We start from the raw sequence: 25,150 nt of genomic DNA, 5'->3' as shown, positions 1-25,150 counted from the left end.
ATTACCACCACCACCTTGGAGTAAAATGAAAAAGAACAAGGCCTTCCAGTCAAACTGACCTGGGTTCAAATCCTGGCTCCAGCACTCACTAGCTACTGGCTTTGGATAACCAAGGCCAAATCTCTGAATCCTAGCTTCTCCGCGAATACGATGGCAATAACCAGTCTGTGGCCAGGGACTTGGCCAGATAGAATGGGAAATGATGTGAAAAGCCTGCATAAATGGCAAATTTTAGCTGTTTCCTTTCTTTCCTGCCATTCTAGTACACGGGTCTCCTCTGCTCTTTGTTGTTACTGGGTCAAGTGGATTCTGACTCCCAGGGCGCCTGTAGACAGCAGAGTGGAACCCTACCCGGTCTTTCTGTGCTATCTCCCCACCTTCTGGTGCTCTATCAGACAATGCTCTGCTCTATTCAGAGGGTTTCCATGGCCTATTTTTTCAGAAGTGGGTGGGCAGGTCCTTCTTCCTAATCTGTCTCGTCTGGAAGCCCCACTGAAACCTGTCCACCATGGGTGACCTGCTGGTAGCTGAAATATCAGTGGCATAGCTTTCAGCATCGCAGCAACACGCAGCCGCCGCAGTATGACAGCCGACATACGAGTGGTGTGGTTCCCTGACTGGGAAACAAACCTGGGTCTTGGTGGTGAGAGCGCCGAATCTTAATCACTAGACCACCAGGACCCTTCTCTCTTCTAAGGAGCTGTAAACCTCAGGAGCGCAGGGCTGTGTCTTATGCTTCCCTCCCAATAACCTAGGAAGAGCCCCTTGCACCAAGGCACCTCAGGGTCCTTTGCGGGAGCCTCTCGACCCTGCGCAGAGCCCTCAGTCTCGTCCTCTGTGAAATGGGGGTCGCGGCCGTGCTGCTTCAGGCCATTGTGGGGGTGAAAAGCTCACCAAGTCCAGCACCCAGCACTTAGCAGGTGCTCATGGAAGGGTGGGCCTGAAGCTGGTTCTCCCACCCCCAGCTGGGAGGAGCAGTTCCACCTTGTCCCCACCCAGCCCCACCCAGAATGCAAGGACCCCATCCGTACCTTCTCAATGACCCGATCCCCCCCAAAGCGTGTGACAAACTCAGCCGGGGAAGCCACAGTAAAGTCTCTGTGCAGGTCCAGCTTCCGGTGTTCTCGGCCCCTCTTCACCAGGTAGAGTCCGGACATGCTGGTCCTGCAGAGGGCACAGGACAGACCCAAATGAGCGAGGAAGCCGGGGATGCCCAGGGACGAAATCAACATTAACAGAGAAGCCAAAGCCCATCAAGACCCCTTCTGCTCTGCAGTCCCTCTCCAGGGGCACTAAGCATTTCACGAGGACACTCAAGAAGCTGGAGCAAGAATGATGCAGGAGTGATCCTCTGACCTGCCCCAAGTTGCACGTTTAGATTTTTTTTTTTTTCCAGGGGGAGGAAGATTGGCCCTGAGCTAACATCTGTTGCCAACCTTCCTCTTTTTGCTCGAGGAAGATTGTCACTGAGCTAACATCTGTGACAATCTTCCTCTACTTTATGTTGGATGCCACCACAGCAAGACTTCATGAGCAGTCTGCACCTGGGATCTGAACCCACAGACCCCGGGCCGCAGAAGCGGTGCACGCGAACTTAACCACTATGCCACCGGGCCAGCCCCTGCACGTTTAGATTTTTCACCTTAAATTAATTTTTACTTTATATGCCCCTGATTTAGGAACTGAAATAATACTAAAAAGCTTCTAACAGGGGGAGAAGTTTATCATCAGGGAGAAAGCCCACACACTCTAATAACTTAGACTTGTTGAACAGTATTGATATCTTTCATGCACTTTTCTGTATATATATCAAAATTTTTTTTAAAACTGCAAACAAACCAAAAGAATGTATAACAACAAAACAGAGGTTCCTTGCTCCACCCCTCTTCCAGAACCCCACACCAGAGGACAGATCCTGTGAGTCATCCATCTGAGACACCATCAATGGCCTCATCTTGAGAGACGAGGAATTAGCGCCCTTTCTCCGCCAGCCCATCAGCCGGCTTCCCCCAGCCTCTCAACAGAGGCACACGGTAATCTGGTAGATTCAGTATTCGGTGTTTTATGAGTCTGGGATCATTATTCACAGACGAGCACTGTGGTATACCAGATTTTCCTTCCTTTCTTTTTATTTTTCCCCCTGGAGTTAGTGACTTTTTCATTTACTTGGTTTTCCTTGAAACTGTTGTTAATTTAACCCACTCCTAAGAGCATCCCAAGCCATGTAAGATAACGGATCGCTTCCCTTATGTTCCACGGTGACTGCCTCCTGGAGGTCTCTACTCTCCTTTCACCTGGGCTGGCTGTTCTCTAGACCCCCATACAACCATTATTCTGGGCCTTCCCTTTGCTGCCATCCTTACGATTCCCTGTGCCCTTCCTTGGGGTTTGATCCCTAATTTGGGGGATCACATGGCTCCCTCTTTCTCGGTAGACTCCCTTGTTTGGCTGGGGCATCTCTTCCAGTAGTTTCATCCCAGCGAAAAGACGGTACAATGGCAGGGCCCATGATGATGATGCCCTCAACATGCCTGTACTGCTCCTTGCTGCACGGGGCTCCCATATCACTGTCACCTTGGAGATTCCCTTTGATTCTAGGCTGGATCTCTATTTCTCATCTCCTATGTGTTGCTCTTCTTTGGCTTACTATCTTGTTTCAGTGGAAGACATCCTTCGGCAGCTTTCTAAGAAAAGGTGTTCAGGGGAGTAAACGTTTTGCAGCCTTGCATGTTCTAAAACTGTCTTTCTTCTGCCCTCACATTTGACGCTATTGTTTGGCCGTGGATGGAATTCTAGAAGGGAAAACCTTCTCCTTCAGAATTTTGGAAGCCTCATTGCATTGTTTTGTGGCTTCCACAGATGCTAGAACCAGAGCTGTTCTGATCCTTGACCTTTCGTGGGTGACCTGTTTTTTTCACATCAAAAGCTTACAGGACCCTCTCTTTGTCCTCCATATTCTACAGTTTCATAGGGATGTGCTCAGACAGGTGTCTGCTTCCATCAGTGAGGCTGGGAATCCATCAGCCTCCTTCAATCTGGAAAATTATGTCCAAGACTCTGTCTTCAAATGTTTCCTTGATGACGTCCCTGTCTCCTTTTCCTCTATTCTTATCAGAAGTCCTATTGTCTGGATGTTGAAATTCTGGGATGGGCCCACTAGTTCATGGACATTGCCCTCTCCTATTTTCTCTCTCTTTTCTTCTGCTTTCTGGGGGTTTCCCGCGGCCTTCTCTTCTAACTGTTTAGTGGAGTTTTTCACTTCTGCTATCGTGTCTTTAACGTCCAAAAGATTGCTTGTGCTCTGCAGATGTTCCTTTTTATGCATCCCATTCCTCTCCATCACCCTCCCTGAGCCAGATGAGGGTATTCAGGAGAGCTTTTCCAAGTTCTCTGCTCCTGGCAGGGCTTCTGTTTCTTCCAAGTTTCCTGTATCCCTTTGTTTGGGGCCTGCTTTCCATATCATAAACTGTACCTAAATGTTTGGTAAGCCTCGGTCACTCCCTCGTGCCCAAGAGCGTGAACTAAAGGCCTGATGAGAAGTACCGGGCATGTCGTAAGGCCAGTGAGCCCCGAGCTCAATGCAAGGTGATCTGGCAGGGTTGTGTGTTGGGGAATCCCAAGTATCTTTAGAGTCTTCCTCCCTCGCTGGTCCAATTTCCCTGGGAGAAGTCTCCAGGTCTTCTGCCTGGAGGATAAAGGTTGGCCGGGCACCTGGGGGGAGAGACATGGAGGAGTAACAACTGGGACTGCTCTGGGGGGCAGGTTCCAGGATTCAGCATCCACACAGCTGAACACCACCTGTTAGGGATATGGGTCCCACACCTACACTGTGCCTGTTGGTCCCCAGTACCCAGACTCTCTGCTTTTCCCTCCAGAGGACAAACGGACAAACGCCTGCCTTCTGCTGGATGGCGGTTCATATCCAGAACCACGCTGAGCGGAAGTGGGCAGCTGCCAGCCACACAGAGCAGGGGAGGGGATCCGGGCGTCTTTACCCAATCCTCTTATTTTGGTACCCCTGTTCACTGCCCCTTCACCCGCCAGTTGCAGAGGCACCTGATGCTGCCGGTCCCTGCACCTTCTGGGCTGCACATCCGGTAGGTTCTCAGCTTGCCTCCCTGCTGCTCTACGACTCAGCCCTCTTGGTTCTGCTAAGCCAGTCACCACTCGTCCAACAGCTTCCCAGCTTCCAGAACGTTGCTGCCAATCTACCCTCCTGTGCTCCCAGAGCTGACGGGCTTCTATTGCTTTAAAAAAAAATGTGTTTGGTGGGATTTAGACAGGAGTCAAATCAGGCACGCACATCCAGTCCACGCTCTTAAGCCGGCAACGGGGAATTCAGGCGGAGAGCCGCCTGCAGGGAACCAGGTTAGAGGTTAATGCCCCAGAGGTGTGTCCAGCAACTGCGTCATCAGGCATCTCGGGAGGCCGGGGGCCAAGTGGGTTCAGCGGACCAAAAGTTTGCTGAAGAACTGATGGATCATGAGGAACACCACCAACATGCCATCATCTATTGTCTGAGCAGGAAATAGCAAAGCTGGAAGCAAATGGGCAGTCGGAGAAGAGAAATTCCATTTTACAGATGGGCAACCCGAGGCCCAGGCAGGCAAGGGGGTCAGCCAGCAGGTCAGCAGGCATGGGGCTCTTTCAGGTCTGGGAGTTTTCTGCTGTAGAAAGTCTGTGTGTCCACTACAGCTTCCCATGGGAAAAGCCTGCGGACCTCCAGTCTGCCCCCGCTTCACGGTGTGGGTCCCCAAAGGCTCTGCTTATCAGAAATGAAGACACGGGCTTCCAGGCCAGGGGAAGACAGAGGGACGAGTGACAGGCGCCCATCGTGTGCATAGGCCACAATAGGATACGTATTTTCAGCTGAGACTTTCTCTGTTCAACTGGCCTCACGCACGGTGCCCAAATGAACAGACAAGTAAACAAACTATTTCTGGCCCTTGACATGGCCTCGCTGCCTCCCAGGAGTTGCAAACAGCTTTTCTTCTAAAACCTCCTAGGATGGAACTGCTGAAACAAAACAGGCCTTAGAAGGGGACTCGGGAAGGTGGAAACCATCTTGCAAATGTGAACAGGGCTTTTACCATAATTACATTCTATTAACCAGCAAGTCGTTCTGGGTTTTGTTTGTTTGTTTGTTTTCTGAGGAAGATTAGTCCTGAGCTAACATCTGTCACCAATCCTCCTCCTCTTTTTTTTTTTTTTAAGATTGGCACCTGAGCTAACAACTGTTGCCAATCTTTTTTTTTTTCTGCTTTTTCTCCCCAAAGCCCCCCAGTACATAGTTGCATATTTTAGTTGTGGGTCCTTCTAGTTGTGGCATGTGGGACACCGCCTCAGCGTGGCTTGATGAGCAGTGCCATGTCTGCGCCCAGGATCTGAACCGGTGAAACCCTGGGCCACTGAAGCAAAGTGCACAAACTTAACCATTCAGCCACAGGGCCAGCCGCAATCCTCCCCTTTTTGCTGAGGAAGACTGGCCCTGAGCTAACATCTGTGCCTATATTCCTCTTCTTTCTATGTGGGATGTCTGCCACACCATGGCTTGATATGCGGTGCGTAGGTCCACACCCAGGATCCGAACTGGCGAACCCCAGGCCGCTGAAGCCAAACATGTGAACTTAACTCAAGCCAACCCCTTCTGTTTGTTTTTAAGAATTTTATTTCTTTACAAAAACAGGCCGATTCGGCCTAAGGGCCCTAATTTGCAGGCCCCTCACCTAGGGAAACAGACCCCAAAATGTTAACAGCAGTTATCTCAGAGGAGTTGAATTATGGCTGGTTTCTGTTTTCTCCTCTTTGCCTATATTTGGTAAATTTTCTGCAATGACATATTATTTTCAATAAGAAAAAGGGCTGTTAATTCTGTAACAGAGATGCTGCAAGCCGTGGCCATTCCGGTACCCCCTGAGTAAGGCACTCAGTTTCCTCACCTATAAAATGACGAGAAGAACACGGACCTCCTCGGGTTGTGAGGATTAAATTAGTTAACACATTCAAAGTAAAAGATGGCGCCCGGCACACAGGAAATTATCTATTATTATTTCAGTGCCACTATGCCAAGAGAATGAGGGGCTGCTGATCTGCCAACCTCACCAGGAAAGGCATCAGCCAGGGCCCTCTGCGCAGGGCCTGCTCCCATCCGTCCACCCTCCCTTTCTGTCCACAGCCTTCCCTGACTGGTGGCTTGATCCGTTGGCCTCAGGAAGTCTGAGACATCCCATTTCCATGCACACAAACATTAAGACTCTAGCAGTTTGACCTAAGGTGCAATGCGAAAAATGCAACCACTAGAAAAACACCATGTTATGGGCTGGGAGAAACCATTCACGGTCACCATTTTTATTTCAAAACTGTTGACAGAACCCTCCATCAGGCAGGTCATAAACCCATCACAACAAATTGGTGGGTGAACACAGAATGCTGCCGGAGTGGCCTTGTTTCAGGCCCAGTCTCCAGACTGGTGGCTATTTTTATTTGCTTTTGACAAATTGGAGGCCAACCAAAAATCGCTCTGCAGGGCTGACCTTCAGCCTGCATTTGCTCCAAGGCAAGTGCGGAGGCTGAAATATTCCATGGTGGCTTTCGAGATGGCTTCAGGTGCAACCTACTTACTCGACAGAGCTGGCAGCGAAACACCAAACACCGTCAGTTCGTCAGGCACAAGCCCAGGCAGAAGTGCACTGGGAGGGAGGGAATAAACATTCTCAAGTGTCACTGCGGACGGGGCACAGGGGGCTTCCCACTGAATCCCACAGCCCTGTGCAGGCGAGCCCATCATCTCCTGCTCACGATGAGGAAACTGAGGCTCAGAGAGGCCCACTGACCTCAAGTCACGCAGTTGGCAAGTGGCAGAGCTGGGTTTCCAATCTGACTCTATCTGACCCCTAGAATTTAATTTTGAGGCAGACAGATACCCGCCATAAATGGAAGTACCTCTATTGTCTGCACTTTAAAAAACAGGCACTTAGGGGCTAGGCCGGTGGCATAGTGGTTAAGTCCACATGTTCTGCTTCAGTGGCCCAGGGTTCACAGGTTCGGATCCTGGGCACAGACCTACACACTGCTCAACAAGCCATGCTGTGGTGGTGTCCCACATACAAAATAGAGGCAGACTGGCACAGATGTTAGCTCAGGGCCAATCTTCCTCACCAAAAAACCCCAAAAACCCAAAAACCAAGCATTTCCATTTGAGAGGCAATATGTGTAAGGCAGGGTTCTCAACTGGGGGCAGTCTGGCTCCCCTGGGGACAGATGGCCATGTCTGCAGGCATCTTGGTTGTCACAACTTGTGGTGTCCTGCTGGCATCTCATGGGTACAGGCCAGGGATGCCACGTTGCATCCTGCAATGCACAGGACAGCCCCTACCACAAAGAATGACACAGCCCCAACGTGAGCTGTGCCACAGCTGGGAAACCCTGCTAGACTAGAGCCATCCTCCCAGGCTTGGAATCCATAATCCACGACTTATGACCTGTGCAATCTTGGGAAAGTTGCTTGAGTACTCTGTGTCTCGGTTCCCTCATAGGATGAAAATATTAATAATATTAACAGTATCTGCCTCACGGACCATGAGCCCAGGGTTCAGCTCTGGGCCTGGCCTGCAGGAAGAGCTATAGCTCAGGTGCCTCTCAGCAGGGCAGCCGCTAAAAGAGCCCCAGTGTGAGACCACGGGCCTAGGACCCTGGCTTTAACCACCCTTAAGTCCCTTAGCCTTTCTTTTCTTTTGTAAAATGGGGATGGTAATCGCTGAGAGCTGCTAACCTGATGGAAGTAAGGCCTTAATATTATCACCAAGCAAGAAAGAACATTGTACAGCCCAGTAAAGGCTGCTCCCTCTAAACTCATCTGTAGGCTCCCAGCTAAATGGACCCTTGGGAACCTCTCAGGCCACTCACTCCGTCAGTGCCTCCTAGGATGGCCACTTAGGCTACGCCAGGGGTCAGCAAACTAGGGCCTAAGAGCCAAATCCAGTCTACCACCTGTTTTCCTACCTCCCACAAACTAATTATGGTTTTCACGTTTTTAAATGGTTGAAAAAATTCAAAAGACTCATATTTTGTGACACGTGAAAATTATATGACATTCAAATTTCAGTGTCTGCGAATAAAGCGTGACTGGAATACAGTCAGGTCCATTCGATTACGCATCATCTCTAGCTGCTGGTGCAGTAAACAGCAGTTCTGAGTAGCTGTGGCAGACACCATATGGCCACAAAGCCAAAAACATTTACTATCTGGCCCTTTACAAAAACAGTTTGGAACTCTGAGTGAGGCAGCAGTCTTCAGCCCCAACTGTACACTCCATCACATGAGGAGCTTTACAAAATATTGATGCCCGGGCCCCACCCAGAGAAATTAATCAGCATCCCCAGGGCGTGCGGGATTGGACGGGGTGTGCCCCGGCATCTACATTTTCCAAAAGCGCCCCCCGGAAATTCTAATGCGCAGGCAGGGGTGGGAAATTGAACAGATCAACTACCAACATTGTGACAAGGCAACATTTGACATAGGCCTCTGTTCTGAGTAGATGTCCCATGGCAGTGACGTCACTCATAATGGGGATTGTGGGGCTCCCTGAGGACCAGATTCTTCTGCCTCCCTCTCCCCAACTTTTCTTCATTCCATTCAACTCAAGTCTCCAAGAAGCCCTTCTCCAACCACTCCGACCCACATTCATTTCTCCGTTCCCTGCACTCTGGCCCTGTTCCCACTCGGAAGGACTCTAGTCAGCATGTGGCAACTTGCCTTCCTATTCATTATGGCTCCTTAGGACATGCTGCAGGTGTCAGGACAGGATCCCAAATGCCTCTCACCTCAGAGGTCCTCTTTCATAAGAGAGCTCTGTCGTCACTATTATCAATTGTGCAAACGTTTGTGCTGACCTGGGATGGCACTCGAGGCTAGCACCTCCCCAGTGCTGGGGTCTAGCAGTGAACAGTCTCAAGAACCCTGGCAAGGCCTATTAGGATCAGCCCCATTGACAGAGGAGTAAACTGAGGGTCAAAGGGATGATGCCATGTGCTCCAGGTCACAGAGCTCAGTGGCAGAGTTGTGCTAACTCCATCTTTTTAGCAACTCTAAGCTAAGAGAGGCACCATCAATGACCCAAGAAAGCATCTTCATCTTATTATAAAAATGGTGACCACACGGCCTGCACTTGCTGGGACAATTCCAATTTCTTGCAAGTTTATTCTTTTGGAATAAAATGGTTTGTGAAAGGTATTATTTGGGATTAAAATGTACAATTAAATGTGATTCAAGAGTTATATGTTAAACTTTCCGGGTAAATAGCTTTATAGATCAGAACAAAACGTGCCCTTTGTCAACCACGTGGCCTGCTTTGGGCACTCCAGAACTTGAGTGCTTCTGCCAGAGGAGTTAGATTAGGGCTGGAAATGTGGAAGAAACTTGAGCTCTGTGCTCCGGGAAAGACAGTACATGAGAAAGACCCGGATCCAAACCCAGGACCCCGCCCCTCAGCAAGCCCTTAACTCAGACACGCCCTGAGCGCCCCAAGAAGGGCCCCTTGAAGACTCTGCTGGTCTCCTCTGTGGAAGGACCCGAGAACTGGAAGGCAAGCCCCCATCCTGGAGGGCTGGCCGCACGTGTGGGACATCTGTCTTGCCCTCTCTGAACCACCCACCAGAGAAACTAAACCACAGCTGAGGCCATCTGGCTCCATGAGTCCTCACTCCCTGGCATGCTCACAAGCCACAGTAACGTTACCAGCCAAGTCCTTTAGTCTCCTACTAGTCCAGCGTTAGGAAAGGCCTCTCCTTTCTGAAGGAGTCTATTTGAGCAGGTTGTGAACCTGCGGCCTAGGGAGCCGTTTCGGCAACAGCCCGAGGGTGAACCTGGTGATGCTGGCACCAGCAACAAGAGCCTCAGTTCTTACAATGGGGATGAAGACACCCACTTAGTGCCGCAAGGCGGTGTTGCAAACACAGCCGGGCACACAAAGCCGCCAGGAACGGGAGCGGGTACCAGTACTGCACTCGGGAGCCTTGAATTTGAATTACCGAGAAAACATCTGGCTCCCCAACTGGGTCAGGCTCCTAGAGACCAAGGTCACGATTCCCAAACATCTTTGTGTCCTTTCCGCCTCCCAGACACAGGCCTTACACATAGGAAATGCACAGGGAATGTTTATGGACTGGGTAAATATACCCTGAGAAAGGAGCAAAGGATGGAGGCAGAGACTGCTACAACACCTCACCGTGCTGGTTATAATAGCAAAAAAGGAAAAATAGCCCAAATACCCACTATTTATAGGGGATTGCTCATACATTTTAAGGTGCATCTGTTTAAAGGAACACTACGGACCCAGTAAAAAGGATGCTGTAGATCAAAGGTTGGCAATGTTTTCTATAAAGGACCAGATAGTCGATACTTTAGGTTTTATGGTCCAGACAGTCTCTGTCCCACTACTTCACTGTGCCCTTGAAGCAAGAAAGCAGCCATAGGCAACTCGTAAACAACGAGCGAAACCGTTCCAATAAAGCTTTATTTGTGGGCACTGAAATGTGAACTACATGTAATTTTCACATGCCACCAAACAAGATTCTTCTGTAATTTTTTTTCAACCATTTAAAAGTTCAAAACCATTTTTTGTTTACAGGCCATACAAAAACAGGCCGCGGGCCACAGTCTGCTGAGTCCAGTGGTAGAAAACGTCACGTCCACTGAAAAAGCAAGTTATAACACAATACGCTGTGTATGACTCAAGTTTATAAGTTAAGACATATCTGCACCAAAAAAAAAAGGCTGCAAGGATATACAGCAAGCGTTAATAAAGATCACATTGTGTGTGTGTGTGGGGGGGGGGGGCGGTTAAGGCTGATTTTTGTTCCTCCTTTTTGTTTATCTATAATTTTCTGAATTTTCAACAACAAACATAGCATCATTTTGGTAATTGTTTAAAATGCAATCAATCAAATGACAAGAAAAGAAATGAAATCAAGCAGGTTGGGCTAAGAAGCGCTCGGCACAGAAATGCCTACACGAACCTGTTCAGAAGATAACCCTAAAGGTGATGGCTGCTCAGGTGCACGTAGAGTCGCCCCGGCTTCCCAACCACTAGGCTTCAAAAACACCTGCCGTGTCATCACCTTTATCAAGGCCAAGAGGACGAAGAGGGGGAAAGCCGAGCCCCCGCCAACCGGTCCACCTTGAGGCACCTGTGCTCCTGAGCGCCCTCCTCCAGTCAGCATCACTGCCCAATCCAGCCGCCGCTTCAACCACCGAGGCAGCTAGAGTTCGCCAGGCGGGCTCCACCTCCCCAGCCGCCAACCTGAAGCCTGCATTTCTTTGGGTGGGGGCGGGGAAGAGGGGGCGGTGCTAAGAGGACACACAGCTTGTCTTCACCGAAGGCGGAGGGGGCGTCGTGCTGCAGAAGTTAAAGAGAACTCAACGGTCATTAAAATTGCAGGCTTACTTACCTGACTTTGCGATCAGGGAAACAGACCTTGCACTCGGCAGGGCTCATGTTGACCACCCCACCGGCCCATCCCACCGGGGTCCTGCTGGGATGCCGAGCATGCACCACCTAACCCCTGAAGCGGACCCTGGTCCCGGGGCCCAGCAGGACAGCCGGATCGTGACCGGGGAGAGGAGGCACCGTCCTAGAGCGCCCCGGGCTGGGTTGTGCAGCAGCCTGCAGGCCCCAACTTGGCGCTGCGCTTCCTCCATCCCGAAACGCACCCATCGCGCAAGTGCCCAGGATGGACACGCCCGCCCAGGCCCCGCCCCCAACCCAAACGGACCCCGCCTCCCACAAGGGTCCCGGCCCCTGACGTGGCCCCGCCTCCAGTCCCTAGTCCGGGATCAGGACCCCGCCATCTCCCAGACCGGGTCCCGCCTCCCGGACCCGCCAATCCCAGAGGCACCGCTGACCTTGGGCGCCGGGCGGGCGAGAGCCGCCCGAGTCTTAAACCCTGGGCTACTTCCTCCCCAGCTCCCTGCCCGGAGTGGAAGAGTTCTAGGACAGGCTCCCCTACACGCTGACAGCTGCAGAAAACCCCGTTACCTAAGTGCTTCCATACATACCCAATAGGGAAGTGGTGGAAAATACGGGTTATTTAAAATGTGACTCAGATGTCACCACGGTCGGTGCCTGGTAAAAACCCCCGCAGTCAACCTCTGGCTTCCAGGTTCCTGTTTTTGCTTCTTTCACCCCTCCTCCCGGGGCCATGTCTGCGCCATGCCCCCGCCTCCCCGCAGTGAGCTTGTAGCACGTGCTTTGAACGACCTGAGTCCCCTAGGAGGCGAGCGCCTTCAAGACAGGGAAGACCCCAGCTGCCCTGTGACCCTAAATAAGCTTTCTAGTGAAACTACCATTTGCTGAGTGCTCTTTTGTGCCTTTGTCTTATTTAATCCTCGGAGCAATCCTATTGTCTTTATTCCGGTGATACAGATTTTAAAAACGTGACCCAGAGATGCTATGTTTCCCAAGGTGACAGAGCCGGTGACTTGAACCCAGGTAAACGGGTTCCGGTTAGAATGAATAGAATGAATGCTTCTCCAAGTAGTTATAATAGGTAAAAAGGACCCCAAACACTGCCTAGAAAGCATTGCAATGATAAGAAATATAACCCATGTTCGTAGCAAACAACAAGTAATATAAATGTTTGCAGATGAACGCTCTTCAAAAGACACAGCCAGGGCCACACCTCCAGAGGGCGCCACCGACGTGGCCACAGTGGGAGCAGGGACCTGGCCCTGGAGTCCTCAGAGCAGCCCTGCCCGAGGGTGCTGGCTAGCTGTGCTCTAACCACATATTAAATAATGATTCAACAAGCAACGGGTGAACAAAGTTCTCAGTTCTTCAGAGTTTCTAGAAGGTTCTTCATCACCTTGTCTACACTCTTTCTGAAAAAGAAGCCACCTCAGGCCAATTTTTTTCTTCTAAGTTTCAAATCAAAACCAAAAAGTATTCATCGCCCACATTTAAATGTAACCACCTCAACATAGGAGAAACAATTAAAATCAGGAAATGAAGGTGTTTCGACCCACTCCTGCCCTACCCAAAGTCAGTTAGGATGATGAGTGGGAGAAGGCTCGCCAGTTTACTTGCGTTGCTCTAGGGTTTTATTCTCTTTTGACAAAACCCCAGCACTCACTGGACACTGAGTGGACAGTGTCACTTCTCTGCTAACACAGCCGTGGGGACATCCTGACACACCTGCGTTCACCCAGGGCTCCCAAGGAAGGGATTTCACTGAGACGTTTGGGCTTGGCATGTCACCAGAGTGATGATGACTTGGGTTTTTCTCTGCCTCCTTTATTAGGGAATAGAAGATGAGAAGAAAAGAATAAGCTACACTCATATGCATAACATCACCGGCATACAAACATCCATAGTTGGGATTTTCAATAAAACGGTTCAAACTTGGCTAAAGCTGCAGTTTCGTGCTATGAGCCCTTCTGCTTAGACTTATCAGGGGCTAAATTTAACTTGTTGGTATTGCCAAGGGAAAACCCAGGTCACTGACAGCACAGCACACAAAATCAGCAAGGAAACGCACATACGGTGAACAGCAGCATGGTGGAAAGACCTGAGCAGAGGTTGGCCTCCAGCCTGTCCCTACCTGCCGTGTGACCTCGAACAAACCCCTTCTCTCTCTCTTTCCACGTCCTCATCTGTAAAATCATCCACATATAGTGTGCTTTCAATAAAAGAAAAATAACCCCTTTCCACCTATGATGGGGGAAATGTTACATTAAGTAGAGAGCAGAAGTGAATGATTTTTCTAAAATGGGATACTGACACTTAAGGAGGAGGGGAAAGTAAAAATATTTAGTCCCTCTGTACCATATTAATATAACAGCCAGCCTTCCCCAAACCTCAATATCCATCTGCAAATGGAACAACGCTCGGACAGGGACCCCTTTATCTCAAGCTCCCAGAAAACATCTCAGGAGCTAGAGAGATTTGAAAATAGGGTTTTTGCTGGTCCCTTCCTAAATCAATAACTGAATAAATAAATTAAAACATTATAGAAAGATCCATGACATTCCATTTAGGGACAAATGAAAATATGTGTAGACAATTTAAAGTTTCATGAGCTGCTCCCTACTGAGAGCTGACGAAAACAGGTGCAGGTGCAGACGATGAACAGGAAGGAGCTGGGGAGGCGCCCACCGCAAGCCCACCCAGGACTCTATTTGGGACAAGTAGAAGGAGGTAAGGTCCCAGATGTCACTGTGCTTTTCTGATGTGTCTTCACTCTGACAGGCCCCCTCCTTCATGTCCAGACCCCACAGACCTTCACCTGCCTTCCTGGAATCTGAGGTCTGTGTTGCTAAGCAGTTCTTAAATGCAACACTCCCAGCATGGAAGCGAGCAGACCCGGACGTGGCAGGGGAAATACCCAGCACTTGTGTGCTGGTTTGTAGTTTATCCTTAATCAGGGCCACTTCTCCTGCCTCTTAAATTTCTCTTCCTCCTCTGTGGACACAAGTTGCTTTCCTTTAAAGGTGTATGCCAGGCAGGGCTCAGGAACAGCTGTGGCCACAGGCAAGACCTTTGAGAGAGGCCCAGTCAATGGATGGCAACCGAGGCCGCCTCGGGGCCACCCACTCTGGCCCTTCCTCCCGAGTGGTCTCAACATGCTTCCAAGGTAGACACTGGCATTATCTGGCTTCGACAGAGAGAGAAATTGCAGCTCAAAGAGGTCATGGGACTGGTCTGAGATTTGAACCCAGACCTGTCTGACTGCGGGTCCTGGGCCCTTACTGTGACGCTGTGCTTTGTATTTAATGACAGTGACTGCACCGTGGGCACTGCTGTAAGTGCTGTGCTCACAGTAACTCCACTAAGCCTGACCCCAGCCCTGTGAGGTAGGTACCACTGTGACCTCATTTTAGAGGATGCTAAGGCACAGAAGGTAACAGCTCGGCCCCAGGTCACACGATAGCTAAGTGGAGGAGTCAGCATGCCAGCCCTCAGTTGGCCTCCAATGAGAATGCTCCTGACCACCCCACTACTCTCTCCACCCATGACGGAGCCGGGTGTCTATGCGGCCACAGTGCCAACTGCAAGGCCTGGCACCCAGCAGGGCTGCAATAAATGCTCCCCAGCCAATGGATGGGCAGGACAGACCTTAGCTTCTCCGCTTGACCATTTCATCTCTTAGATTGCTCTTACACTTGCCTAGAACCCAGACTTTCTGTGGTAATTTGCCAAGGGGAAAATGGTTATAAATTAACAAACTTTTCCCAATTTTCCCACTGCTCTCTTCCCCATCATCCAGCTGCCCACCCACCCTTCCACATACAAAGAAACAAAAGCAAAGACTGTTAGAGCCACAAAGGACGTCCGAGCATCCAGTCCAACCCTCGAGAGGGTAGGTGATGTCCCCAAGGTCACACAGCTGAATGGTCGCCCCAATAAATTGCTCATCTCCTAACACTTCCCACTAACGGAAAGAACAAGTTAGGAGGAAGGCAGAGGTGCCTTGGCTGGAGCCCAGGTGAGGCGGCAGCATGAACCCTGGGAGTGTGCAGAACACTTTCTGATCTGCGTCTGCTGAGGGTCTGGGTTCAGATCGAGTCCAGGCCCGGGCCCATGATTATCCTGCTGGGAGACCTCGGGCAGACTCCTGAACTTCTCTGGGCCTCAGCTTCTTATCTAGGCAGCGACAGGACTGGTTCACTTTTCTCCTCAATACTTTATAAGGTTTTATTATTAAACATTGTTGAAACTTATATTATAACAAGGATATTTACAGCAGAAAGTTAGGAAACACAGAAGAAAATTTAAATTACTCAGAAACGTACCACGTAAAGACAAAGACTGTTAACTGTCTGGGGGCACTCTCACTGTCTCTCCAGTGACACACACACGTTTATTCGGCACAAGCCTTTTTCGTGCTTACTGTGTGCCTGGGCATGTTCTAAGCATGTTGCATGCACCTGTCCACAATCCCTTATCCGAAACTCCCAGGGCCCAATGTGCTCTGGAATTGGGGAATTTTTTTTTTCGGGAAGGTAAATCTTCCTATAATTCCTTCCTACACATTACCACGTTAATATTCCAGCAGCAGACGGCATGAATAGTCACACAAAATGGGATGAATCAAGACTATGAATAAATTCACCTATCCAAGGCGGGTTTGCTGCTGAATGAGCTCGCCGCCAGCTTAGGAATGTCAGTTTCATGACTTTAAATTTCAGGGCGGTGGGTAGGCGATCCTGAACCTGGGCCATCCATTCAATCCACACACGCACCCCAGTGGGTACAGCTGTTGGGGTGACAAGCTAGTCAGGGGCTGCTTTGAACGGGGTATCTCAGCCCGGGCCCACTGCGTAGGAACCTCACGATGCTTCTTAAACAAAACGGGCTTACCCTGTCACCTTCATGTCATCATGGGTGAGCAACTGTTTGCCCCATCACATAACGTCCTCAGCAGCTCTGTTTCCAAGGGTTGCATGGAATTCCAACCCTCGGGGACTGCTTCTAAGTCCAAGGAAAGGCCGAGCCCCAACCCCTGGCCTGAGACGAACCCAAAAGGGAAGAGACGGCAGTGGGGGGGGGGGCAGACCTGAACAGACAGCACAAATCATTGGATCTAAAATCTTAGCCCTCATCAGGTGGGGAAATGGAAGGGCCGGTGAGACTGCCTATTAAAGGCAGAAGAAAAAGTCAGAATTACAGTTTAACCTCAGAACTAGCCTATGAAGTCACAAGATTTATGCAAAAAAGAACTTGATGAAAACAAAAATGCAATTTCCGCTGAAGAGCAACAACAAAATGCCTGTTCCTCCATCCATTCACTCCTCTATTCCCAGACTCATGATCAAGTGCTCTCCGGGAAGGCAGAATTCTGTCTTCAGCAAGCTTGGGTTGCTCGTCTCATTCAGGCGTTTGGCAAATATTTATTCAAAGTCTACCGTGAACCCACACTAGGTGAGGCAGAGGGGAAAAGCAGAGACCCCATAAATACGGCCCCGTTTTCATGGAGTCTGCAGTCCAGTGCGGGAGACGGGTAATGACCAGGTAAAGAAAGAAGGAGATCCAAGACAACCTCAAGGAGTGATTAAAGGTTGTGAAAACAACACGTCAGAGTGATGGATCAAGAAACTGGGGGCACGCGGGGAATACTCCGTAGGTGGGGAGGGGACAGGGAAGGCCCTCAGAGAGGGTGGCTTGGATGGGCAAAGAGCCAGAGGTGGAGGCAGGACTGGCTACAGAATTTACGGGGCCCTGTGCAAATGGAGAATGTGGAGCCCCTTGTCCAAAAGCCACGAAGAATCTCAAGAGGGCGACAGCAAAGCACTAAACCAAGCGCCACGGGCCCTGCGTGACCCTGGAGGGAAGTCTGGGGAAGGATGGGAAAGGGAGAGCTCAGGTCAGATGGGACAGTTATTGCAAATGCCCAGAGTCGGGATGCAAGTCTGAGTATTCTGGGATGGGGAGGGCACAACAAGAAGAAAACGACCCCTTTGAAGACTGTGTCAAAAAAAGCTCCCTCCCAAAGCACAAAATTAAACACGTGCATTTTCTTTTTCTTTTTTTTTTTTTTTAAAGATCGGGCACCTGAGCTAACATCTGTTACCCATCTTCTTTTTTTCCCTTCTTCTTCTTCTCCCCAAAGCCCCCCAGTACATAGTTGTATATTTTAGTTGTGACTGCCTCTGGTTGTGCTATGTGGGACGCCACCTGAGCATGGCTTGATGAGTGGTGGCACGTCCGTGCCCAAGATTCGAACCGGTGAAACCCTGGCGCGCCGAAGCGGAGTGCACAAACTTAACCATTCAGTCATGGGGCCGGCCCCAACATATGCATTTTCCATCCATGCCTAGTCAGTCTCCCACTTGGTGGCCTGGCAGGAAGAGGCCCGTGTGGGCCACAAGGTGACCTTCGGGGCACCACAGAGGCCAAGTGGCTCCAGGAGGACAATGCCAGGGGCAGGGAAGATCCACAGACATGGCTCACTTCTTTGCTCTGGTTTCCACGTGAGCCCAGAGCCCTGGAATACACACCCCAGGTGTGAGTTTCCCATCTTTGAAATGGGGAAGGTATTAGATCAGGGCCGGAAGGACTAGCCCAAACACCGACTCCCTGCTCCCATTTTGCAGAAACCGGGCCTCCAAAGGTTAGGAGATTTGCCCGAGGGTGCAGATGATTAAACAACTTATGAGGAATAAACTAATAATAAAAGGACCTTCTTGGATTCTAACAAGGACTCCGTGACCACCTCTGCCTTCTAGGAGGTCAGGCTCCATTTCCTGATGCTCTGGCTGGTTGCGGGCAGCACACCAGCCTGCCCACCCGCTCTTAGGACCCACATCCCAAAGGAGCTTTTGACCTGTGGGTCCCCAGGAAAAGGCATTACCGCCTGTAGAGGAGAAGCAGCCCAGGAGCGGCCCTCCACAAAGCAACACTCTGCAGGCGTTTTTTTTGGAGGGGAAGGGGTGGTCCCCCTGAACATCCCTTCAGAGACTTGGCCCAAGCCCCTGCCAGTAGGTGTGAGCAAAAGGGTCAACAGAGGACCACCAAACGCCAGGCTACTGAGATTCCCAAAGATGCCAAGATACCAAACTACAACAGGACAACAGAACGCTCGGCTTCGTTCGGATATGGCATGGCTGTTCCCAACAGGCTGGAATGCACAGGTTTGACATAATTCTTCATCTAGCCAACCACCAGAGGCCATGGCACTAGGACGAGTGTCTGAGCCATCACGCCCTGAAGATGCTTCCAAGTAGGTCTCTCATTCTAGTTCACTGGAAACAACGAACACCGGAGGGTCTCCTCCATTGGAGGCCTCTGATTCGGGGACTTGGTTGAGGCTGGAAATGTTCCTCATGGAAACGCCAGCATCTTGGGAGGTGTCAGGAGAAGTGCCCCAGCTGACCCTAGGTGCTAAAATTGTAGATTCCCAACTCTGAAAAGCACATCCATTGGGGACAAAAGGAACTGTGTGCCTAGTGAGCTTTGTGACCAGGGGTCACACCTCAGGGGCTGATCCAGTGCCCATATGCTACAGATGAGGAACTAGAGGCTCAGAGAGGGTAAGGGACCTACCCAAGGTCACACAGCACATCAGTCCTCCCCGTGCCCCCATCGTGGCCCTTTGCATCTCCCACCACTCTGCAGTGTGCCTTCATCTCAACATTTGGTGCCTCCGGTTTATAAAAACCAAGATCCCCCGACCATCCTCCCAGTCCTTCACTGGGACAAAGCGAGAATAAATGATTTACTTACAATGCTAGTTTCTAGGCACTGAAGAGACAAGAGCAAAAAATTCATTTAATATTTTGGCTCATAGCCATGCAAAGATAGGGCCTTAGTTAAGTATCTTTTGCCTTTACAAATTCACCAGCTCAGAAAAGCTGTGGTTTAAGCACAAACCAGCAAATACCCCTCCAAGTAGCGGTGGAAGACAGAGTGGAAAGCTGGAGACTTGCCCCTACTCCATATTTTAACCTAGCATTTACTGAGTGCTTTATTCTCCTGCTAAGTACTTTAGAAATGTTAGTTCATTTAATCCTCACAACTTTCTGGGAATGGAAGACTCAGGAGAGAATAGCAATAGTAACAATGTTACTATTTGATAAATTCTTAATCAGCACCAGCAGAAATTCACACAGCTGCTTCTTTCTCTTTCAGGGCTGGACCCCCACTGTCCAATACAACAGCCACCAGCCACACGAGGCTTTTTAAATTTAAATTAAAAATTCAGTTCTTCAGTCACACTAGCCACATTTCAATTTCAATGGTTACAGGTGACCAGTGGTTACTGTATTGGACTGCACAGTTCTAGAACATTCTTTTCCATAATATTCCATTATGGCAGAAGGTTCTGCTGGCCTCTTCTGGTCTAGCCTGAAAGTTGCCTCTTCCAAGGGCTCTTTACTGCCCTGACCACGTCTTTCTAAAATAGATCCCCTCAGGTATTCCGTCTCCTGTACCCTGTTTCCTTCCTGGCACTGGACGCTCTTGAACACCATCCTCTCGGTTTACCTGTTTATTTGCACACTTCCATCTCCCTGGTAGGACCATCTGTCTTGTTTCCTGCTGGAGCTATTGTGATACACGCATCTCGCCCTCCCTCCTACTTTGATACCACTTAGCGACCTCCCATTGGGCAACCACTTCTAACATCATCTCTGATGTCCACCAATTTGGGTGAATTGGTTCAACGGACTGCTTTTCCCTAACCCCTGCTGTAAGTGCCACATCGAGGGAAAGAAAGGGGTTTGCAGGGGAGAGAATATAGGAGATCATGGGAGAGCGCCCACCGTGGCACAGCGGAACCTGGGTTCTGCAGTCCGACAGACCTGACCTTGAAACTTGGCGCTGCCACTTCCTAGCTGTGTGATCTTGGGAAAGGTACTTCACCTCTCTGAGCCTCAGTTTTTCTCATTTGTAAAATGGGGATCCACCAGTGGCCCTGTACCGTTGTTAGACGGAATAAATGGGTAATTTACATAAACTGCAGGCAGAAGGCGGGTGGGATGGCTCTGGGTAAATTCAAGTGCTGGGTGAAGTGGGTGCCGGTGGGCCAAGGACAGGCCCAGGAAAAGAGCTGGGGAGGAATCTAGTGTTTATTAAGCACCTGCTGTGCACCAAACTCTGTGCATACTTTACAAATGTTATCGCATTTAATCCCTTCAACGTTTTGCAGATGAGGGACTGAAGCCGGGAGAGGGGGAGTGCCACGCCCGAGGTCACAGGGTGTGGGTGACAGAGCCAGCGCTGAACCCAACTCTGGGTTCTGACTCCAAAGACTGCGCTCTTTGTACTAGACCCCGAAGACTTCTCTTCCTTTAGTCCTTCCAGAAACTCAAAACAGTCTCCCCTGGAAGACCGTCAGTAGAGGGAACGCTTGCATCTTCCTGTGTCTCTGTTTCCTCCTTCCAGTAACCAGGGTTAAAATTAAGCTCACCGGGAACACCGTGCCTATGAAAGAACCCATTTCCTCAGACAAGTTTTTCCCATTTTGGTAAAGTGAGTACAAGAGGTGCTTCAAAGAACAGCTGGTAAGCCTGCACCCCTGGGAAGAAAAACAGACGAAAGGAAGGAAGGAAGGAGCTCCCGAACAGAGCAAGGGTTCTCTCCAGCTGGCCAAGCTGTGGCTGGTGGCTCTTTTCTACTCTCCGCCCTCCTATTTTTTCCCAGGTTTTCTACCTGGAACTACTGTATTCAGTTTGTAATTTGGGAGCGGAAGTGGCAAAGCTTGATAACAAAGAAAGAAAGCCACCAACTGCACCCCTGGGATGGTCCCACGTGTAACGGACCTTCAGGCATTTGTTTCCAGCCATCAAATTGATGGCTGTGGTTATAGTGTCTGAGTTCCTGCTTTTAAGGCACCACTGGGAGAAGATGTGTTTTTGAGTTGTTAGCTACCTGTTGAATGAATGAATGAATGAATGTCTCTTCAGGAAGCAGGGAAACTGTCCCTCCCTCCAGGCTCCCATCAACCCTTGTGGTTCTTGCCAGCCTTGAATTATAACTAGTTACACACAAGGTCATCTTCCCTAACTAGGCTGAGATCTTCTGGAAAGCCAGTTTCCTGGCATGAGGCCCTGTACACGCAACAGATGCTCAGTAAATGATTCTGAAAGGACGGAAAGCTTCTATCTTCTTTTCACATAGCTACCCTCGAAGTGTTGGCATCCACAAATGGCTTGACAGAGTGGGAAGCATGCAGAGCCCACCCGAACTCTGCACCTCCCAGGATGAGGACCGAGGACACATTACCTTATAATAGGGAGGAGGGTGTCAGACTCGCCCGCAGTCAGAGCAGCCTCCAGGGACAGGGCCCCCAGGCTGGCCCGGCTGCCCTTCCGGGAAGACTCTCGGAACAAGCCAGCGCCAGGGTCCTCATCAGAGGAGTTGTCATCAAAGGAGCCCAGGATGAAGTTGGTCATTAGCTGCCTCTTGATGTGTGCCTGCTTCTCGTCTTCTTTGGAGGGGCTTGTGGCTTGCTGGCCCTGGGGCCTGGCTGGTGAGGACAGGTCATTGGTATCTGGGACCTCCAGTCCTTCTGTCCCTGTCGCATTGGCTGGGGAGGTGTCATTAGAGGAAAGGGGGTTTCTTGGGGGATTCTGGTCTGAGGGTGGCTGGGATATTCTTTGCTGACAGGCATCTTCTGGACCTTTGTGGGAGGCTGGCTCAGCCTGCTTAGAAGTCCTTGGCAGAGAGCTGCTGTCGCCGTTTTCCCGGGGTGGCTCCCCTGAGCCATCTGAGGTGGGAAAGGGCTCCTGGCTTGGGCTGAAGCTTACTTCCGATTTACTCTTGGTGACCGGCTTGGAGTCCATAATTTTCCCCCAGATTTTCAACCAGGAAAAGGTCAGGCAGGATAAAATCAGACAAGATAGAAAAAGAAGCAGGGTCATTCAGAAAATCTGTAAGGAGAAAAGGAGAGACATTTTAGGGTCTACATAATTGAGTTATGTCTCTCTCAAAGGAGCTAGTAGGACGAGAGGCATTTGGGTTTCCATGAATTCAGCTGAGAGAGCTGGAGGGGAGGAGCACAGGACAGAGCGTGGAGAAAGGGTTCTCTTCCTGGCTCTGCCCATAACATGCTCTGTGGTCTGGGGCACGTTCCTTAACCCCTCTCAATCTCAGTTTCTTATCTCTAATTTAGGTATACTAACACACGCTCCCCGTAAATCATAAACATGCATGTGAGAGAGAACTGAAAGAGATCACGTATGTTAAAGGACTCTGTTACAGATCATAATATCCCAAAAATAGGAACCCAAACAAATGTCCATCAACAAATGAATGGATAAACAAAATATGGTCTATCCATAGAATGGAATATTATTCAGCCATAAAAGGAATGAAACACTGACATATACTACAACATAGATGGATATTGAAAACATTATGCTAAGTGAAACAAGCCAGTCACAAAAGATCACATACTGTATGCTTCCATATATATGATATACTCAGAAGAGGCAAATTCACAGAGCTAGAAAGATTGGTGGTTGCCTAGGGTAAGTGGGATGGGGGTGAGGGCTAAAGGGTACAAGGTTTCTGTTTGGAGTGACGAAAATGTCCTAAAATTGATGGTGGTGATGGTTGCAAAACTCTGTGAATATACTAAAAACTACTGAATTATATACTTTACATGAGTGAACTGTAAGGTATATGAACTATATCTCAATAAAGCTGATATCTTAAAAAAAAGACTCTTCGCTATGTTCCAATTTGTAGATATAATGGGATTGTTGCTTCTGTCAACATCATCTTCATCACTATCATCATCATCATCATTGTATTCTTAGCATAATCATCATCATGGTCCTGGAAGGAGGAAGGGCACCTTGGCTTCTTTTCTCCACGGCGCTAAGACACGTGACGTGGGGTATGCTCACAACTAGAACAAAGGCTCAACAAGACCAAGGGTCTAGAACAGTGCCTGGCATAGAGAGAGCTTCATGATGGACAAAAATTCAGTCTGTCAAATAAAGGAATTCAGATATTCTGATTTCGAACCCATGTCTCACCACGCTAACTCTGTCCTTTTAATGAGTACATCATTCTTATTTGAAGGAAATGTTGTTAAAAAGCAAACAAACAAAAATGCGACTTGAACGCACTGAAATTTTGGAACCAATTTTGCCACAGTTATATGCTGGAAGCATTAAAAAAGCAGAATCATAAAGCTCAAGCATGTCAATTTAGTATCTAAAAGGCTTTTTCTTTTTTGATTGCAACACAATGTTCTTAAAAGAAATGGAAAGGTTCTCAAGATTTCCCAGAATTACATGACCCAAGTACTTCTTTGCACATTTTGAGCAACAGAATTTGCTGAAATGTGGTCAAGGGTATTTTCTAAGTAATACACAGGGTCAGAAGGTTTTTCTTTTAAGGTCATCAAGTTTCTTTTGAAAGAAAAGTCAGTCAAAGGTGGTTCAACATCAATCAAGGTAACAAACCACACCAACAGAACAAAGTAAGAAACCATACAGTCACCTCAATTGACACAGAAAAAGCACCTGACAAAACTCAACAGCCTTTCGTGATAAAAAGTCCAGAAAACCAGGAATAGGTAGAAACTTCTACATAATAACGCACATTTATGAAAAACCCACAGCTAATCTATACTCAGTAGTGAAAGGCTGAATGCTTTCCCCCTAAGATCAGAGTAAGACAAGGGTGCCCACTTTCACCACTGCTATTCAACATTGTCCTGAACGTCCTAGACAGAGCAATTAGACAAGAAAAAGAAATAAACGGCATCCAAATTGGAAAGGAAGACATAAAATCATCTCTCTTCTCGGATGACATGATCCTATGTAGAGAAAATCCCAAAGAATCAATACACACAAAAAAACTACTAGAGATAATAAACCAATTAAGCAAATTTTAAGATACAAGATCAACATGCAAAAAGCAATTGGGTTTCTATACATCAGCCATAAACAATCTGAAAAGGAAATTAAGAAAGTAATTCCATTTACAATAGCATCCCTAAGAATAAAATACCCAGGAATAAATTTAACCAAGGAGGTGAAAGACCTATACACTGAAAACTACAAAACATTGCCGAAAGAAATTAAAGATGACCTGAATAAATGGAAGGACATCCCATGCTCATGGACTAGAAGACTTATTACAGTCGCCCACCACTTGACGTTTCAGTCAACAACAGACAGCATGCACGACAGTGGTCCCGTAAGATTAGTATTATATGGCCTAGTTGTGTAGTGGGCTGTATCATCCAGGTTTGTGTGAGTGCTTCTAGGATGTTTGCACAATGACAAAATCGCCTAATGATGCATTTCTCAGAACGTCTCCCCATTGTTAAGTGACACATGACTCTATTGTTCAAATGGCCATACTACCCAAAGCGATGTATCAATTCATATCAAACTGCAAGGGGTCCAAAATAGCCAGAACGGTATTTAAAAAGAACAAACTTGGAGGACTCATACATCCCAATTTCAAAACTTACCACAAAACTATAGTCAAAACAGAGTGGTAGTGGCATAAAGATAGACATACAGACCAATGGGATAGAATTGAGAGTCCAAAAATAACCCCATACATCTATGGCCGATTGATTTTTGTCAAAGGTATCAAGACCGTTCAGTGGGGGAAAGCAGTCTCTTTAACGTATGTTCTGGGACAACCGATTTCCACATGCCAAAGAATGAAGTTGGACCCCCAACTCATACC

General features: G+C 48.9%; 1 protein-coding gene across 5 annotated transcripts in view; it reads right to left on the bottom strand.

Annotated features, from left to right (window-relative positions):
- ACACB (acetyl-CoA carboxylase beta) overlaps positions 1-25,150 on the bottom strand; it is a 118,413-nt gene that overhangs the window by 71,553 nt on the left and 21,710 nt on the right. For 4 of the 5 annotated variants that reach the window (XM_070516234.1, XM_014867781.3, XM_070516235.1 and 1 more), the window contains exons 2-3: positions 21,716-22,362; positions 1,032-1,164 (exon numbers count right to left, since the gene is read on the bottom strand). In XM_070516234.1, coding sequence (XP_070372335.1) covers positions 1,032-1,164; positions 21,716-22,353 — 771 coding nt within the window. In that variant the 5' untranslated portion in view covers positions 22,354-22,362. Of the gene's footprint in view, positions 1-1,031; positions 1,165-11,447; positions 11,727-21,715; positions 22,363-25,150 lie in introns of those variants that run through there. The other variant, XM_014867782.3, reaches the window with a different exon arrangement.

The sequence above is a fragment of the Equus asinus genome, chromosome 8, assembly GCF_041296235.1.
Source record: "Equus asinus isolate D_3611 breed Donkey chromosome 8, EquAss-T2T_v2, whole genome shotgun sequence".
Taxonomy (NCBI): Eukaryota; Metazoa; Chordata; class Mammalia; order Perissodactyla; family Equidae; genus Equus; species Equus asinus.
The sequence above is the reverse complement of the archived record's forward strand: the minus strand, read 5'-3'. Positions and strand labels throughout refer to the sequence as shown.